Raw genomic sequence first — 20,282 nt, 5'->3', positions numbered from 1 at the left:
GTGCTCACACAAGCCCAAATTGAGCCCTTCATGCTCAGCGCTATGATGTCACCTCCCTTCGCTTGCGGCAAGTAGTCGATGAATCGTGCTATTTTAGATATACTATAATCTTTATAGTTTTTATACACAAAGCCCTCGAAATTTCACAAATATTGGTCACGGTAAAACCTTATATGACACCGAGAACGAACCATAAAAGATATTTATTCGCATTCACATAAAAAAATACTTATATTAGATCATCTTTTTATTCTAACTGTTCCGTTGTGGCCAGACCAAGTCTTTACAGCACATCAATATATATATATATATATATATTGCAGCGTGTCAATATGATTCCATCTCATGACAATGACAAAGGTGTACTTCTTGCAAAGCGTATTTATGATAGGTGCGAAGGTTTTCACGGTCACTGTTATCAATATTATGTATCTTTTTTGGGTGATACCGTGTATGTTGGATTTGATCTGACGTTTCGGCTACCATTGCAGTCAATGATACTTCAATGATCTCTGCCTACCTCTAAGGAGAAATGGAGTGATGGTTCGATTTTTTTGATACAGTAAAACTCTTAAAGTTGCCCAAAAAGTGATGTGGCTCTCTCATTATGTTTGATAAGTGGGTACCATTTTTATATCTGTGGTAATTTTTATTGCAGCCCCAGCTAATAAAATGATTTTGCTATTTAAATAGCATGCTAATTAAAATAACATGCTATTACAAACTCAGTTTACCCTGAAGATGGCTCCTGTAATGGTAGCCGAAACGTCGGAAGAAATCCAACACACACGGTATCACCCAAAAAAGAAACAAATTGATAAAAATTTCACTTATTTTTTTTAAATAGACGCTATTTGTGTTCTTAAATTGGGAGCTTTTATTTATTTTATTTTCATTTATTGGGGATATCAACAGTAATACATGTAACAAAAATATAACAAACAAAGTATACAGAGAATAAAACCAATGACAGATATCCACCGAAATACATTAAATACACGTACAATACATACAAGTGTGTTTGTGTGAGTGTAAGTGTGTGAGAGGGTATTTTACAAGACCTCGACTCACATGTTTTATACGTGTATGATTCATATCATTAATTGTAGTGCTTTCGCACTTATAGATTACGCAGACAGGGTATAGTCTAAGCTTATAACCGAGTTGCACAGTTTAAACCCGCGCTGTGCCAGCGGGTACCTTGCAAGACATCGGACTCTCCCCGGAGAGGGTGGATGAGTGGGTGTTATATTGGAATGAGGGTGGACATGTGTGTAAATATTATTACACAAGTGTAGAAAATATAAATATATATAAATACAAAAGTTAGTGCTATTCAAACTCCTGACGTCACTGCGACCTGTGAAGATCTATTGTGACGGGACGCCCTTTGTAACCCGAACATTTTGTTTACTGCTGCTATTTGTGAGTATTTAATTTAATCTATAAATTATAATTTTTAATTTAATTATATTTAATAATTAATGGATTACAAGGTTACGAATGATGAAATCAGGCGAGAGTTCAAATCTGAGTCAGGTTAATTGATAAAATTAAAAAAGGGCCACCGAGATGGTTTGGTCATGTAGTACGAACGGATGACGAAATAACAGTAAAACATTTATGCTGAGAATTAACGGTAACGTAAGATGAAGATGACTAAAAAAGATGTGGCATTATCAGGTTAACCAAAATCTTAAGTTTGGTAATATCAAAAGCAGACAGAACCGAAGAGCATGTATTGCAAGATGTATGAATGTGGAAGAAGCTAGGAATGTATGTCAGGATATACGTGTGTGGTAGTCCATCCTCTCTGCCTACCCCTACGGAGTAACGGGCGTGTTGGTGGTAGTAGTAGTAATCATTATTGATTATATTCGCATTTCATAATTATTTTACTATGCTAATGCTAATTATTCCGTTGCTAAGGCATGTACAAGATAACAAATTTGGGGAAACGTCAAATTCGGTCCTGCCCCTGCCGGTATATATATAATCTGTGGTTTGGTCGCGCGCCATTCTTCTTCTCGTGCTTCATTTCCACTCTTTTCCTTCATTTTTGCACGTGGTGTTCGTTGTTTACAGTGAACCTGCTCTATAATCTTGTTTCCAACTTCCTTAGTTCCACGATCAATTCGTGGAGATATTATTTTTGTTTTAATATACAAAGTTAAATTGAAAACATGGTTAAGCCGCCTTTTAAAGTTGGTAAGTTAGTTTCATTTATTGTACATTTACCGCTCTTATTCGTTTATTAAAATTGAATTACTGACTTGCCATTGAAATTTATTTTTAAGCTCGGCGTCCAATGAAAATTATATCACGTACTTCAAATGTGCAAAGTTTTTAATGTTTCAATGTTTGGTTATTTTTAATGCTTTTTAGTCAAATGTTACACTAATCATGTGCGTATAATGTAGGTATAATTATTACTAATTCAATGTATTGTTTTTTTTTATCATTTATTTAATGAAGATAAGATGATCGGTCTCATGCTTTAGTTGAAAACTTCCAAAGAAACTATTATTCCATATCGTTGCGCCGGCAATACCTATTAAGTAACTACCACTACTACTACCATCACGCCATTTCCCCGTAGGGGTAGGCAGAGATAATAGACCGCCATTCATCTATCCTGGCATACATTCTTAGCTTCTTCCACATTCATACAACTTGTCGTACATGCCCTTCGGTTCCGTCTGCTTTTGACATGACCAGACTTAAGATTTTGGTTAATCTGATCGTGTCATGTCTTCCTTGGTCGTCCTCATCTCACGTTACCGTTCATTTTTGCCATATATTCTTGTTTTACCATTCTATTGTCTTCCACCCAGATTTACAATTTCGCCTGATTTCATCATTCGCAACCCTGTCATACATTGATTTCCCACACATTCGTCGAAGAGATCGCATTTCAACCGCGTTCACTCGGCTTTCATACTTCCTCTGCCAGTTCCATGTTTCACTTCCATACATAAGTGTTGGGACTAAAACTCCGTTGTGCACTGCCAGTTTAGCTTCGATTGACATATTTTTATTAATAATTACTAAAACTTAGTAACACTAAAAAAATAAGCAAATAATTGAAACAATTTCCTACCCTACGTTGATGGATTAAAAAAAAAAAAAAAAATTACTGATATCAAAAAAGAAAAATACGTAACTTCATTTTGAAAAATATTTAATTTTACATAGTTGGAACAAAATTGAAGGGTTTTTTATTTTACAAAACCTGCATAACTGAAATTGGAATGTTTCCTCATTAACTTCAAAAAACATTCTGATTATAAATTAATGAAACATGTGGATTGTGTAAAACAATCGAAATGTTTTATTGTCGACGTGAAATATGTAAAACATTTATCCAGGGTTCTTGTACTATTTTACGTGCATAACTGATTTCTTTATCAGCCCAGATAGAGTATTATTGCTTTAAATATTTATTGTACTGGTTTTCCATTTCAGCCGATATGTCCCTGGCCGAGTGGGGCCGCAAGGAGATCATCATGGCGGAGAATGAGATGCCAGGGCTCATGGCCTGCAGAAGGAAGTACGGGCCTTCCAAGATCCTCAAGGGGGCACGCATTGCCGGCTGTCTTCACATGACTATCCAGACAGCAGTTCTGATAGAAACACTCACAGAACTGGGAGCAGAGGTATACCAATATTTTGTCACCATTACTAAAATTAAAATTGACAGATTATTTCAACAGAGATAAGAAACCTCGCTGCGAGGGGTATATGGAAGTCTGGGCATTTACAGGGGATACGGTTTTCTGGTTAAGTTGATCACATATTTCGCCGTGTAACGTTCATAATTATGGTCGTATCCAAATTTCCGTAATTTTATGTTGATTTTTGTGAAGTAAAAAATCCGTAATTTTTATTGATATGGGTGAGATTAATCAGAATTATTTCTTCTACTATTATTTCTCAGTGTCCAGCCGTATGAGGAATACAATTGTGTTAAATAGAATTAGAACTCTAGAGAATTTTTTTTTGACTGATGGCTGCTCTCGGGTAAAAATCCTGAATAAGGAAATCAAGTGGAGATAAATACGGCTCATTGTGTGGTGGCTGGCGCATTTGCCTAACATTCTTGAGGTCCTGGGATCGATTTCTGGGAAAGTGGGCAAGTGAAAAGTGGAAATATTTAATTCAAGGGTGGTTTTACACTGCAATCTTTCATGGTTCGCGGTATTGGTGCACTAATGCAGTGCCCTATGCACCACAGGGTGTGGCTAGGGAGGGTTGTGATGATAATTTTTCCTATTACCAGTTTTCATTGACAATATTTTGAGCATGTTCAAACCCTTGTAAATAGTGGATTTTAACAATGATGGTGAACTAAATAAAACATTATACTTAACAAATTACAACAGGTATGGAGAATACCTTAAAAAGGGGAATATGGAAGTCTAGGCATTTACAGGGCTTCTGACCTGTCATTGCTCTTTAAATTCTCTAAAATCAACAAATGGAAGAATTTAAGAAATATGGATGTTCAAACATACGCAAAATGGTGAATGTTATTCAGTGTGTAAAGTGGCCACTCAAACCAGCCGATGGCAGGTCATAAGCCCTGTAAATGCCTAGACCTTCGTATTCCCCTGTTGTAATTTGTTAATCTTAATGTCTCCTGAGGGGGTGACATCCAGTCTTTTATCTACAAACATTTGGACAAACTGAAATATTGTAATAAAACATTACACTGTTAGCACCTTTTAAAATGTTATTCATGTTGCAAGTGAATAAGTGTTTTTTTTTTTTTAAATTTATTCACCTATCTTCGTTAAGTTGGATTCCGGGAAACCAGAAGTCTGACCAACACTGTAGTTGATAAGCAAGAACTTGTGATGTAGTTAATTTTTATTAATTTTTTATGCATTTTTGAGAAACTCTCCGTACAATTAAATGCTCTAATTTTCACCACGTGTAAGAAAACATTTTTTATATAAAATTTCCCATAGCACTGAACTTCCTCATTACATATACTGTTTTTGCCAATGAACGCCATATTTCGGCACTGTAATTGAATCAGTCAATCTTGATAAACTCAATAGATGGTTATATTTTTAATTTATTTCTTACTGGATGTTAACACACGACACATAAATGTCAATATTCCAATTATAAATATGCACTTTAAAAAGGTACTAAGGGGTTCAACAAAGTAACAAATACATAGATCTTAAATTATATAGTAATTGTACTTTAATGATTCCAGTAATTACCTACATATTTGTACAGACTCTATTGTCAAATATAGTTGATAGAATCAACTGGTCCAAGGAAAAAAAAAATGTTTTCAGGCGTTGTCTAGTAGGTGAAATAATTGAGTCAGATAAATCTCACCCGAATCGATAAAGGTTTCGGCTCTTTAACTTCCCAAATATCAATGGATAAAAGGATTAAAGAAACATGGATGTTCAAACATAGGCAGAATAGTGAATGTTACACGGTGTGTAAAGTGCCCACTCTAAACCAGCCAGTGACAGGTCATAAGCCCTGTAAATGCCTAGACATCCATATTTCCTTCTGTAAAATGTTCTCCATCTCTGTTATACGTTAATTATGAATTTTATATTGCATCAGTTTAAAATGTTAATAGCTATAAACAACATTTATAATATCGCAGGGTAATTACTGCAACTAGTTAACTTAAAATCAGCATTTTTTATTTAACCACGAAAAGCAAATTTTTGTATTCTCCTCCATGAATGCTACGAAGAGATGAGTCGTGCATTCAAATCAACAAAGTATCATTTAAATGCATCACGACTTGTCTATTTGTAGCGTTTACGGAGGAAGATACAAATATGTGTTTTAGTGGCTAACTCAAAAATCCTGATTCTGAAGTTACTCGGGTGTAGTAATGATATTATAATGAATTATAAAGTAAAACAAAAGAGTAAAAAACTTTATTTTTTTATCTCTTAAAAGACTGTGGTAAATAACTTCTTTTGCGCATGGTGATGTAACATCGTGTTACCACAAGCAAAAGACAGGATATTCTAAAGTTCAGACATTTGAAAAAAACATGGAGACATACTGTTTCATAATTCCTTCTCAATAATTTGTAAAAGTAAGCATAATTTAGGCCTGTTATAGCAAAATTAATTAAAATCATAAATACGCTGGTCATCTTACATGCGTGCTTCCCCCGCCATTGTCAATTGAATTGACTGAATCTCTTTCACTCAGCGTCTATGTCTTCCTTATTATGAGTTCTATCTTCGTGCTCTCTCTTATACAAATTTATCACTGCATTGTCGCCACATTCATTATTCGCGTAGCAAAGATAAATATTTTTTGTATTAAAATCCAGCATAGTTACGCAAATTTTACTTTCCAAATCTGGTGTGAAAATGCCCACTTGAAGATTACAAAAAATACAACTTCATAATTTAATAAAATAAAAGAGATATATCAAGTCTTGTATCGTATGTAGACTAGTGTCTAATCACAGCCACTCAAGAGTTAAACTCGTCTCTTGAGGTTTGGAGATACTCTAAATATTATTGAAACTATAACAACAAAACTCAATAGTTCAGTACGAATAATGACATAAATATGCCACCTTCACTTTTCATTATGTTTAAGTATTCACATTCAAGCTGTGTAAAAGAGGCATTGTCCCTTATTGCCTAGAGACTTCAATCAATTAACAAACGACATGTCATATTTCCTGTAAATACCTACTTAAAAAAAATATCTTTTTTGATAAAATCCCTTAAGCATTATATCCAGTACTTTTCTACAAATATTTAGACATAAAATAATATAGTTAATCATATTGCTTATTCATTTCTGAACTATCTTAAATGCCAAAACATAAAATGTGCAGGAGAGTGATTTTTTCGACTTCACAAATGGTGCGTTCCAGAGTATTGTAAACGCCATGTTATTGTTAAATTGTGAAGTGAGAAAATCCTGTGAAAAGTGTTTAGGATAGTTTAGATGAATGATGTTGGCGGTGTATATTCTACCATGCAAGAGGTCTCGGGTTTGATTACCGACATGGTTGATATGAAATATTTATTTAAAAGGGTGTTTTCACACTAGAATACTTCATAGTCCCTAGACTGGTACCTAAAGCGTAAGACTGATAACAAAATTGATCGAGATATGCTGCGATTGGTGTACCGATCCAGTGCCCTATGCACCATTTCGTGCGGAAAGGAAATGATGATGATGAAGATTATACTGAAAAGAAGGGAATTTCACCGAGAATAATATCCCGTAAAAAAAACATTAAAAAAATAGGCATTAGGATTGTTCAGAATTGAATAGACAATATTACGTTTTTCATATGCTGTAGTCAATTTTTCATCATTATTTTCATGCATAAAAAAAATATTTACTAGCTAAAATAAACATTTTTTGTTGTTTATTTTCTGATATTGTACTAAGTCACAGGGTCAAATTCATAAAGTTATATAAGTAAACATCGCTGTTGTTAGGCGAAAACTAACAGTATCTCATTATACTCATTTGGTTACGATAATAGCTATGATAAATCCCAAAGAGTAAAATAGTAGAAAAAAATATATATTACAGAAGGTGTTATACAACAGACATATTTAAGGGTCAGAATTCTTATCCATAGTTCATCACGTGATGTTCCAGACATTGTTATACTATCCGGGACACGTCACTTGTATCGGTCACATCGTAAGGTCACATCTGATGATCTTTATGGAGACAATAAATAGAGTTTTTACAATAACTCGCCGTATTACAGATTGGGCAATCATCTTTCGTCATTCCTTATCGAGCAAAACAAGATGATATAACTGTTATTAATTTACAAAATAACGAAAATGTTATTTATTCAAGTTATACCAAACTTAGTGTTTTAAATGTTAATTTTATATTCATTCCCTTTATTTTATTTTAATTATTGTTTTTTATTAAGATTTATAATTATCAGTATTTTTTTTTTTTATTCAGACAGATAAATTTTGTATTATCACAAAAAATATTAATGAATATATTATACTACCTCATTCCCATGATAAATCTTAGCATTTATTTAATAATTTCTGACTTGGTAGAATGTTATATTTTTTTTATCATGCAATGATGTTATATTTTGCTGAAAAAATGCTTTTAAATGAAAAAATATAATCATTATTAATATGAACGAACAAGTATATATCTACAGTATTAAGAAACAAAATATAATACATGCGCAATGGGGAAGTTCAGTGGTTTTTTTAATATATTTTTGTTTTGTTTATAGACTATCAAACTACGTAAAAAAAAAAAACTATTTTTATGTATCGTATTATCAGTACTGTGATTTTTTTAAGTATTGAAATTATGCTGCGTGTGACGTCATAAGTTCTTGTTGGTGAGTTCTGCTGATTTGGCTTCTCAGAAACCAGAAATCTATCACATCAAGGAAGAACTTGAGACGCCATTCAAAGTAGTTACAAATAACTTTTATACTTTAATCGGGTTGTGGTCCCGTGGCTAGTGTCTCGGACTCACGGCTCAAAGGTCCGTGGTTCGAATCCCACTCTACCTCAACTTGATTCCCATTTTCTAATAGTGAGTCATTTACAATTTGTTGAAAATGCCCATCAAAATGAAATATTTGGGTAAATCATAAGGATGCAAATATTTCTTTTTAAAAAAAAAAACTTTTTTTCATATGTTCCGAGAAACTTGGCCATACAATGAAGAAGTTTGTCCTACTGGAAATTGGACATAAAAAGTTTTTTTACGCACGGTAAAAATTAGAACATTAAATTTTACTGCAAAGTTTCTCGAAAATGTATGAAAAAAATAATCAAAAATATTTTATTAAAAACAAACTACTTTGAACGACGTCACTAGTTCATATAAATCAATTAATGATGAGAATGTTGCGAAAGATTTCCGGTTTATGGTAAGTCGACGGACCAATCGGCAGAACTGGCCGAGAAGAAGCGGAAGAGAACTTGAGACGCCACACGCGGAGTATTTTCAGAAATACAAAACATGAAAAAATCATAATACATAATTTTTAAAAAAAATATTGACTTAGTTTAATGGTCTGTTAACAAGTAAAAAAAAAACAACTGAACTGAAACTTATTACATCTATTGTAAATAATTGTCTAATTGTTTTGGCCCATCACAACTATGTATGTAAAATTAATTTGCTTTTTATAATCAGTTCTGTTTCAATTCAATTCAGCTCAATGATAATTGTTTGGCTCAGGTTCAATGGTCCAGTTGCAACATCTTCAGCACCCAAGACCAGGCTGCTGCGGCCATCGCAGCTACCGGAGTTCCCGTGTATGCCTGGAAGGGTGAAACAGAGGAGGAATACTCCTGGTGTATCGAGCAAACGCTGATTTTCGCTGATGGAAAGGTGCTAGAAAACTCTATATTCAGTTTTACTCCTATATTGAGAAACCCGGTTCCATGACAAATTTAAAGAAAGTTGCAATGTTAAAAGTGATAATTTCATATTGTTTTAATTTCTCTCTTTGACCATGATAAAGGAGGAAGTAGAAGACACATCCTTCCTTTTCATTGACTTTTTTTTCAAATCCAACTTTATTTTAGGATAGAATCTTTGTTTAATAATGGCCGATAAAATATAACTTTTATGTATTTTAAACATTATTTATTGAGTCAAAATGGAAAACAATTCCTGAATAAATAGACAAGTAATAGGCACAAAAATCTAACACTAAATTATTTTTTACGTATTTGTATTCAATTGTCAACATTTTTAGTATATAAGTAATACGTAAACTGTTTTAAATTATTTGATTTAAATTATTTACTGACAATTCTTGATGGAATTCTATTGTAATGATGTAATAACTTAAATTTACATATACATATAAGTTTTTAATTCAGCTTATTTTTAAATGTACCTACACTTAAGATAATATTTAGTTTTATATAAATTATCCTTATACTGTATGATATTCACCAGTGTGAAGATACCTATTAGAGGGTGAAAATGCTAATTGGTCAAACAAATAAGTGGAAGTTTACTTAGTATTTTTAATCAATAACTTATATGTAAATATAACTTATATGTAAATATAAGTTATTACATCATGGCCTAAATTAGTTTTCACAATGTAAGACTGAGTATTTAAAAAAAGTTCTGTTCCAAATTTTCAATTACTTTTTTTTATCTCAACAATAATCTATTTTTATGTAAATATTTCTAATATTGTTTTATTATAAACAAGCGTAGTGCCTATGCAACACGGTGGTTAAGACTCACTGAAATTTTTGACCAACATTAAATATTATAAATATTCTCGTATTAAAACATGACTAATGAAATTTTGTAATTGTTTTTCAGCCTTTGAATATGATTTTGGACGATGGTGGAGACCTCACTAATCTACTCCACGCCAAGTTTCCTCAGTATGTGGAGGGAATTAAAGGAATCACGGAAGAGACTACCACTGGGGTGCACAACCTCTACAGAATGTTTAAAAATGGAGTCCTCAAGGTGCCAGCTATCAATGTCAACGATTCAGTTACAAAGAGTAAATTCGATAATCTCTACGGATGCCGCGAGTCACTGGTGGACGGTATCAAGCGCGCCACGGATGTCATGATTGCGGGAAAAGTGTGCGTAGTGGCTGGCTACGGCGACGTAGGAAAGGGTTGCGCGCATTCTCTACGCAACTTCGGGGGCCGAGTTATTGTCACCGAGATCGACCCCATCAACGCCCTGCAGGCTGCCATGGAAGGTTTCGAGGTCACAACTATGGAAGAAGCTGCAAAAGAGGCACAAATCTTCGTCACGGCAACGGGCTGCGAAGACATCATCACTAAAGACCATTTCCTGTGCATGAGAGATGACAGCGTCGTGTGCAATATCGGTCATTTTGACTGCGAAATTGATGTTGCATGGATAGAGAAACATGCTGTTAAGAAGGTCAATGTCAAACCGCAAGTAGACCGATACACATTAGAGAACGGAAATCACATAATCATGCTAGCGGAGGGGCGATTGGTCAACCTCGGCTGTGCAACAGGGCATTCTTCCTTCGTGATGTCCAACTCCTTCACCAACCAAGTCCTGGCCCAGATCGAGCTGTGGACGAAGCCGGCCTCGTATTCAGTCGGTGTGCACACTCTGCCCAAGAAGCTGGATGAGGAAGTGGCCAGCCTCCACCTTGAACACTTAGGAGTGAAGTTGACTAAATTAACTCCTAAGCAATCGGCTTACCTTCATGTTCCTATTGAGGGCCCATTTAAGCCAAATATTTACCGTTACTGATAAATATAGCCCGAAAATTTTTAATTCACGGGTATTCAAGTGTATATTAATTATATATTTGAACATTTTGTAACATAAACTGCATGTATATAAAATGATTTCTTACCCAAATATAATTATTAATAAATGGTAAAGTATGTTTTTACTTTCCTTGTGTAAGGTGAGAAATGAAAGGATCGGGTTAAAAGTATAGATTGAGATAATAATATAATAATAATTATGGATAACTTATATAGCGCCGTTTTCGTAATATAATACCTCAAGGGCGCTTTACAAAGTGATTATATAAAGATATGAATTTAATTTTAACTTTATAATTTAAGAAAAATATTGTACTTTTTCATACTACTTTTCCACCACATGCTAAGTATTTATTTAAATGATTTAGAGAACAAGTGGGTTTTAAGTTTCTTCTGAAACATCACTTCACTCTCACAGTTTCGGATTTCAGCTGGGAGAGCATTCCATGCCGTAGGGCCTGCGACCGCAAATACACATTCGCCGAATTTAGTGCGCTGTTTGCGTAGAGGTATAATAACTTTTCCTTTCGACGTAGATGTAGCTGATCTAAGCGTAAGACGTCTGTCAGCTAGTTCATCTGGAATGCAAAGTTCCCTTGGATATTCTGGAGCAGAGTTGTGCAGTAACTTATACATAAGCCAACAGAGTTTGTATTCCACCCTCTGTGGAAAACGTAGCCAGTACAATTCCCGAAGTAGTGGAGTGTTATGACTGAATTTAGAGATTCCAAAAATAAGTCTCGCTGCGGCATTTAATACAGCTTGTAGGCGAGTCATTTTATTCATCGGTAGACCTGCGTAGATACCATTACAATAATCGACTCTAGACACTACAAACACATTTATTAATTGACAGGCGGCATCAACTGGCAAATTTATGCGTATGCATTTAATCTGTCTCAGCTGGTAAAAGCATGAACTTATTGTTCTACTAATTTGAGCGTCAAGAGAAAGGTCAGAATTAAGGATGACTCCCAGTAGTTTAACGGTGGGTAAAGCGGTACTCCTTACATCGGGTTGTGCCGTATCCTGAATCAAATTCTGTCATCTGGCTGAAGCCATCCATAGTTGTTCCGTTTTAGATGGATTAAGTGTTATATTTTTAAGTGTAAGAACTGTTAAAAATGAGCAATAATTAATTACCTATATCTAGTTTAAAACAGAGTAAAAAGAGACAAAAATATTATTGTGCAATGTTAAATTATTTTATTTCTTTAGAATATAGTAATCAATATCAAAGTGCCATCAAATTTAACATTGAATTCTTTTGATTTTTAAGATTGGTTTTACTACCGAGTAACTCAGTTTACCCTGAAGATGGGTCCTGCAATGGTAGCCGAAACGTCGGAACAAATCCAACACACACGGTATCACCCAAAAAAGAAACAAACTATATATTTATTTATACTTTTACAGTTTTGTACTAATTTTTTTTATACAGAATAATGTGCGGGGTGCCCCATGCCGAGGGAAACATTTTACAATAAGCATAATGAAACATGCCTTACATTAATTATTTAACATAGTTAACATAATAAGAAAATAAAAACGTAATTAATCTTATTAACCTAATTATCATCGTAAACATAATACGCAAAATAAACTAAAATAATCATAAAAAACACAATAAATTCATATTAACTTGACGAAGTTTCATTATCAGGAAATATTTTTTTACATATTACATGTATTACAATTTTGCATTTACGAAAGTTAAAATTTATAAGTATATTGGTAAACAAAAAATATAAATCAGTAGTCAAAATTACATTTCCACACAAAATAGTAAATTAGTAGAAAAAAATCGAGTGATGCATAGCAATACATAATTGAAAGGGACAAGTCAGTACAATTGTGAACAAGAGAATTGAATGATTAAAAAATGGTCTATAAAATGAAAAGGTAAACTTTATTATAAAAAAACTCATTCAATTTATTTTTGACCATATTAACACACAAACTGAACAAAGAAATGTATTTTAATTTCATAAAAAATAATGATTAGTCAACAGGCAAATAATCAGTAGAGAAAACTATGCAGCCCGTATATATATATATGTCCTTTTGTTTAGGAGTGGTACCGTAATAACTTAAAAACAACGTGAAGGCCTAAAATACTGAAGGTAAAATTTCTCCATGAATTAAAGTTAAGCATCTCAAATGGAAATCACATTTTAGCGCGAGTTAACTGAAAGAAAAAAAAAATTGAAGTCAACAAATTTATATTCAAGGAAACTTCACATCAATATTTACAATTCGACCAAATTTTTGTCGGCATGAACTGGATTCAACCCTCTAGGGAGTTTTTAATACTAAACACTTAACACAGTGTGTAAAGTGGCCACTTAAACCAGCCACTGACGGGTAATAAGCCCTGTAGATGCCTAGACTTCTATATCCCTACTCTAAAATGTTCTCCGTCTCTGTTGTAGTATGTTAATATTAACAACTCCCTAGGGGGTTCAATCCAGTTCATGACTTCAAAAATTTGGACAAACTCAAAGGATTGTTGATAAATCCACCAGTGGTGGTATTCTGAATCTTCTCTATCCCTGGAGAGTGGTTAATTTGAGGATTTTTTTTTTTGCACGCACCCTAACTTTGCTTCGTTTATGGCCACACTGATGATAAAACGTCGAACAAATACAAACACGTGAAACTAAATATGAAAATTTTCATTCAGACCATTATTGCGACCCAAAATACCTAATTAGGCTGAATTGACCAAACCGTATTAGTTTTTTCAGTTTTTAAAACAGTTATACATCATTTGACGTTTAATCATCAGTGTGGCCATTTTAAGTGTCATCTGATTCAAAAAATTAAAATTCTCAAATAAACCACACTCTGGGGGGTAGAGAAGATTCAGAATACCACTCCTGATCTAAGAAGTATCAAATTGAAACATACCTTCAGGCGTTGCCTAGTATGGGGTGAAATAATTCCATCAGATGAATCTCACCCACATCAATAAAGGTTTCAGCTCTTTAACTTCACAAACATCAATATATGGGTGAATTGAAAGAGTATGGATGTTCAAATATAGGCAGAATAGTGAATGTTACGGTGTGAAAAGTGGCCACTTATATATTTTTTTCTTCTATATTTCCTTCTCTAAAATGTTCTCCATCTCTGTTGTATGAAACTTTACAAATTTTAAGGGACTCTCTGTAATATCAACAGTTTTTCTCGAGTTTTATCTATAAAATCTTCATCAATTGAATTTGACGGAGCTACGTATGGCAAACTGTTTTTTCTATATTGAACTGACAGTGTTTCTTTTGCTAGTTAGCTTTTTCACATTAAAAGTCAAACAATTTAATACCGATGTAAGACTATTACGCCCATCTATAACAACTACTTTGAATGTTTTAAAATTATGTTATGATTTAAGACTATGTTATTTTGAGTTGTAAGTCTTGTATTATCTTATAAGTCTTGAACTACAACTATCCTCCTAGGAAGTGTGGAAGGAACAAGGTCGCGTGGACATCCACAGACAGGATGGAGTGGCTTGGTCTCTGTATTATCAGTGACAAATGCCTACAGAGCAGCACAAGACCGTTCCAGATGGAGGGAGACTGTCCACAGATGAGCTCATGCCTGGAGTCGGGTGTGATCACCATCCTCAGACATAAGGCGCAGATTCAAGAAAAATCTTCTATCAGGAAACAACACGGAAACAATGTTTCAATGCATTTTGAGACTGTCATTTAAAGCTATCATTTTTCAATTGTTTGATTTGCAGGAATGAATTAAAACATTAAATCCAATTATCTCAGAATAGCATTTTTTGAGTTGTAATAGTCTCCCATTTGGTGTGCGATATGTACTTAACCTTAATTTTATCAATAATGCTGACCTCAGTATTGCATCGCCTTTGTAATATAAAACATTAAAAATTAATTATCTGCGTTTTCACTAGATATCTTTATTCCACATTTAACTTCTAAATCTAGAGGTTAGGAAAATTTACCAAAGTAAAAAAGCATTACTTTCCGTATCTTTTTTCCTTATTTGTTTTTTATATCTTGATCTATTTTATTTTTTAAAAAAGCCATAAAATTAACATTGCTTACACAATACAACTTTCATAACAAAAAATTATTCTATGAATTCAAATTTATACGTGCCCTAATGTTTATTATTTTACTAAATATATTTATCGAGAATTAATTTCAGCCCACTTTCCTTACACTTTACACAATCATTCTTCGTTTCCTTATTAACTCTTCAGGGCCCTCGGGAACACAGAGGTTGGGGCTTTTAGAAAGGGGCCCCCATCAGGCCGGGGGCCTTGGGCTCGTGCCCTTATAGAAAAGATGGGCCTGGGTATTCTGCAGGGGCGAATCCTCTATATTGTCAGATTATGCGCAGCTTACCATTATATTTGAATATCAATAATAATGTTTTATAATAGTTTTAACTATGGAAAAATAAATAAAATAATCTATATTTATTATAAAATAACATCACCGTTTATATCTTCCTCAAAAATAAATATAAACATCTATAAGCGCACCCAGCGTCCAGCCCGTTCCCAGTGGGAGAAAAAAACTGGCCGATTACTGCAGATTATTTCTCCATACAAAATATATACCGCATTTTAACATCTCGAAACCCAGTAGGTATATTTTCCTTCCTGAGTTCACCCGCAGATTACAAATATTATTTGAAGCTCCTCTATTTGGAGAGTAGCATTTCGAACAATATTTTCTAAAGACCATTTTCGTTTGATAGTATTCTGTTGACATATGACGCCAGTTCTTTGGTCCGCCTGTCTTAGTGATGCTCCGCTCGGTTCTGTCAGTTTTTGTCATAATTCATTTTTAGAAAGAAAGGAAGTGGATGGCGACGGTCACGTGACATTTTTGTTGCAATGTTATTGCTTATATGTCTAATGAATGTCAGTTTTTTTTTAAGTTTACTCAGTAAAAATTTTTTTTAACGATTCCTATTACGTAAAAGAAAAAACAATTTTTGTGCACATAATGGGGAGTGACGTCTTACAATGTGTTTATTTTATTTTTAACTAGTAAATATTTTCAGCACAAAATGTAAATTACAAAAAAAAATATATGGTGTTTTCAATCAGTGCTACACAAAAAGCAATTTTGCATATAGATAATTATTTTATTATACTTATTTTTTAATGTACTGTATTAAAACAATGGAGAATATACCTACATATTTTGCGAAGTTATTGATTGTTGTTTGAATTTGATTGGTGGGTTATTTGTAATAATTATTTTAATTAAAAATGAGTTGGTATTCAGTCTTCTGTTGTCAGCAGGTGAAGCTGTAGCTGGAGAGATGAAGTTGTTTTCACACAAAACCATAGAAAAAGAAGCTGTGTACATACTTTATTACTTATATGTATGTATGTACATGCAGGTACAAATTGTGAAAAAAAATATAGCTTACCTATAAAAAGTCACCGTTCGCCACTGGTATACTGCTCAGCATCAGGTTGATGTCGCATCATCATAATAATTATTCACATTAAAGAAAGGCAATCAGCCTTATTTTGAGGCTGGTTAAGGGTACCATAGTAAATACAATTCAATAAACACCATTATGTTAAACACACCGAGTCAGGAATCAAACCTGGGACCTCACGTGAAGAAGCACTCTACCGTTTAGATAATGATAACAGTATGGTGGCAGACATGCATAATATAGACAAATAGGCTGTTCATAAAATAAAACAGAAGATTATCGTTTTTCTAAAAGAAATTTGAGTTGCGCTATTTCATTGTCTCTGGCAGCGAGTTCCTCATTCTTAAAATGGAGGTCAGCTTGAAGTGTTTTCAACTCTTTGCGTAAACACTTAATTATTTCATCTTTATTGTCTTTGAGTTCTAGAAGTAGCGTCAGAAGTTGCGTCGTGTCAATCCTCTTGCTGGGATTTGTCTGTACGAGTTTACCCATAATGTGAGCCATTTTAGGACAATTAGCCGTAATGTGGGCGGGGATGTTGCCACTACGTAGTTCTTCGAGTCTTTTTATTTTCTCCATTTCAGTACCAAATGATTCCATCATCTCCAAAAGAATTATACCAATGCTGTAGAGATCACTCTAAAACAAAAATAATAACCGCTTTTATTGGTATTAGCTTTATAAATACTGGACAGGAAACATTAAAAATAAAATAAGTAATAAGTCATCTTCTCTTTAGAAATATATGAAAAGTATTGGAAAAAAAAAGTTAAATTCAGTTTATTAATACAAGCTTTATTACAAAAGAACTGATTGTATTCTGAAACTGGCTGGCTTTATTATTTTAATATCATTATTTATTTTATTTTATTTTAAATCTTAAAATAGTCAGTCAGATGAATCTCTTCACAACAATAAAGGTTTCAGCTCTTTAACTTCACTAAAATCAACAAATAGAAGAATTGAAGAAATATGGATGTTCAAACATAGGCAAAATGGTGAATGTTACACAGTGTGTAAAATGACCACTTAAACCGGCCAATGACAGGTCATAAGCCCTGTAAATAACTAGACTTCCATATTTCCTTCTTCAAGGTATTATCCATCCCTGTTGTAATTTGTTAATCTTAAAATAGAGCACACATAAACGTATTCTCATGTGTGCTGTAATTTTCTTCTTCTTCAGATGCAAGTTGGGTCCCCCCGACGTTGACGACCACTCAGGAGAAAGCTTTCCTATCCTGAGCAGTGCGAAACAGCTCCTCCACAGTTCTAATCCTGGTCCATGCTCGGATTTTTCGAAGCCAGGAAAGCTGTTTTCTTCGAACCCCTCTACGCCCCTCGATCTTTCCCTTCATAACAAGCTAAAGTGTGGCATATTTATCACCCCTCAACACATGGCGAAAATATGAAATCTTATGGAGCTTAACAGTGTTGACATTCTTCATGTTGTAAGGAAATAGAGATATTTCTTTGGAGCCAGTATACGAGATAATGCAGCATTTTGGTATGCTAAAAGTAATTTGTTGTAATAGATGGAAAAGAAGACGCCCCAATCTATAACCAAACTAAACTCTAATGATCAATTTCAATAAAAGCACATTACTAACCTTCAAATCGCATTTTCCTTCCAATTGTTCGGGAGCAGCATACAGTCGGGTTCCTATGGCCACACCTCCATGAGATTTTTGTAGAGGGCACGCTAACCCGAAGTCTCCCAACTGAACACTCATCGTCGAACCTATGCACCCCACAAATATATTACTGGGCTTGACATCGTGGTGGATTATTCCACAGCCATGAATATAGTGAAGTCCATTAGTGAGTTGCACAAATATGTCCATTACGGTCGCAATATTAGAGAAGTTGGACGGCAACTGATACCCTGGGTGTTCGGTGGGAATATGGGTCGGATACAAGAGAGGACTTTCTACGGGAAGAACGGGACTCTCTAGATTAGAATATAACTGATTCCTTTCGTGTAACCAACACTTTAATGTTCTCTGGCACAGAGACATTTGGATGTACAGCGTGGCCCATTTCAGATTGATTTGAGATGCCTCGATTTTAAGCTCCTTATTGCTTTTGTCTAATTTACAAATATCTTTACAATTTTCTGATAAGCTTCCTCTGGAAATCCGATGCCAAGAGTTGTAAGTTTCAATTTCTTCTATTTTTGCACTCTTTTGGAAAGAAACTTGGGAATCGGACTCTTCAGTGAAACTGACCTGGTGGTTTGATAAATAACTAGAAGAGTTTCCCGTGTAGCTCTCCCGAGTTATGTCAACACTCTCACTATCAGCATCTCTCTGCGGCTCTACGAGAGGTTCCAGCCAAGCAGATTTGTAAGACACTATATTTGGATGATCGAGACTGGCCAATGTTTTAACCTCAGACAAATGGTTCAACACTGAATTCAAATCACTCGATTTTATAAAAACTTTTTTGACGGCGTATTCGACGCCATCCAGTCTGTGTCGCGCCTTGTACACTTTTCCGAAACCTCCGTTAGCGATAAACAAAAGTTCTTCAAACTCTCTATGGTAGCGAGACCACTCGTATTCTGAGGAGGGAGGAATAGGGAATACCGAGTGATCCGCAACACGAAACTCCGCTCCGCTAGCGACCTTCACAAGTTGTTCTAAAGCCATTTGGTATTGAGACCTCATAATTTCGAATTCGCCCATTGCATACGTCTCGTCCAATAACTTCATGTGGTGTAATTTTTCACAAATTGAATCATACAAGTTCGTGGCTCGCTTGTGATCCTTTTCTAACATTTTGCAAAGTTGACGAATAAGAGATTGAATTAAAAGATTGATAGGAATGCTGACCGTCGGTATAGATCGCTTTATCAGTTCACCGCCAATTAATTCTGTGGAGTTACATCCTTTGTTTTTATCAGCTGTATCTAAAAAATCAAATCGTACAATTTTTGGTTATGTTTTCAAATGTTCAAGTTCAAATTATATAAATAAAGAGCATCTTAAAATACGCTTAAATTTCCACGGATATAGTAAATTTAACCTCTATCAAAAGATTGAATAGTAGATAACTGGCTCCAGTCGATTGTATTTTCATTTGTAGAATCCATTTCGAAAAATTGATATGAAATTTATTAAAGTGGTTGAAAAACTGAAAACTGAAAGCTATGAATAGACTTAATTCCCCAAAATGAAAGAATTTCCGGAATAAAATACAAACACGCAAGTTCGATTAAATTTGACATTTCACTTGGACCGAGATTTACGGGAGTTTTATCAGATTTGGTTTTTCGAATTCGTTCTATTTGGTTCCATTTACATTTCACTGAAGTTGGTTTTGTTTTTTTAAATGGTACCACCTGCACAATACTGGGTGATGTTTGATGTTCTTCTTCTTCTTGTTCGATGGCTATTCCGTAAAATTTATTTTTCACATTACCAAAATTCATTTTTTTTTTTTTTTTTTCAATTTGTAGATTATCAAAACAAGAAATACGTTTTGGGTTTGATTTTCTTTTCTTTCTCATGAACAATTTACACTTTATTCTTTACAACATTGAAAATTATTATTTTTCAAAAATTATTTAAA

The 20,282-nt window shown here is 34.0% G+C and overlaps 2 protein-coding genes across 3 annotated transcripts; one reads left to right on the top strand and one right to left on the bottom strand.

Moving 5' to 3' along the window:
• The first annotated feature begins 2,014 nt into the window (after positions 1-2,014).
• Positions 2,015-11,384, top strand: Ahcy (adenosylhomocysteinase). Its single transcript, XM_088233982.1, has 4 exons — positions 2,015-2,208; positions 3,466-3,656; positions 9,211-9,363; positions 10,321-11,384. The coding sequence occupies exons 1-4, from the start codon at positions 2,184-2,186 to the stop codon at positions 11,248-11,250; spliced, it is 1,299 nt and encodes a 432-aa protein (XP_088090108.1). The 5' UTR covers positions 2,015-2,183; the 3' UTR covers positions 11,251-11,384.
• Positions 10,369-20,050, bottom strand: LOC148276640 (eukaryotic translation initiation factor 2-alpha kinase 1-like). Of its 2 annotated transcripts, XR_015823686.1 has the most exons (4): positions 19,737-20,024; positions 18,320-19,620; positions 16,695-17,348; positions 10,369-13,458 (listed from the first exon to the last, which is right to left on the bottom strand). XR_015823686.1 is itself a non-coding variant. In XM_088233981.1 (3 exons), exons 1-3 carry the CDS (start codon positions 19,801-19,803, stop codon positions 16,986-16,988), a joined length of 1,731 nt encoding a protein of 576 aa, XP_088090107.1. In that variant the 5' UTR covers positions 19,804-20,050; the 3' UTR covers positions 16,617-16,985. The 2 variants fall into 2 exon arrangements, 1 of the variants encoding a protein (XP_088090107.1); XM_088233981.1 differs by lacking the exon at positions 10,369-13,458 and having other exon boundaries at positions 16,617-17,348; positions 19,737-20,050.
• Positions 20,051-20,282: the final 232 nt, after the last annotated feature.

The sequence above is a fragment of the Micrasema longulum genome, unplaced genomic scaffold, assembly GCF_059751315.1.
Source record: "Micrasema longulum isolate JH-2025_06_02 unplaced genomic scaffold, ASM5975131v1 h1tg001171l, whole genome shotgun sequence".
NCBI lineage: Eukaryota > Metazoa > Arthropoda > Insecta > Trichoptera > Brachycentridae > Micrasema > Micrasema longulum.
This window is presented reverse-complemented; position numbering and strand designations above follow the sequence as displayed.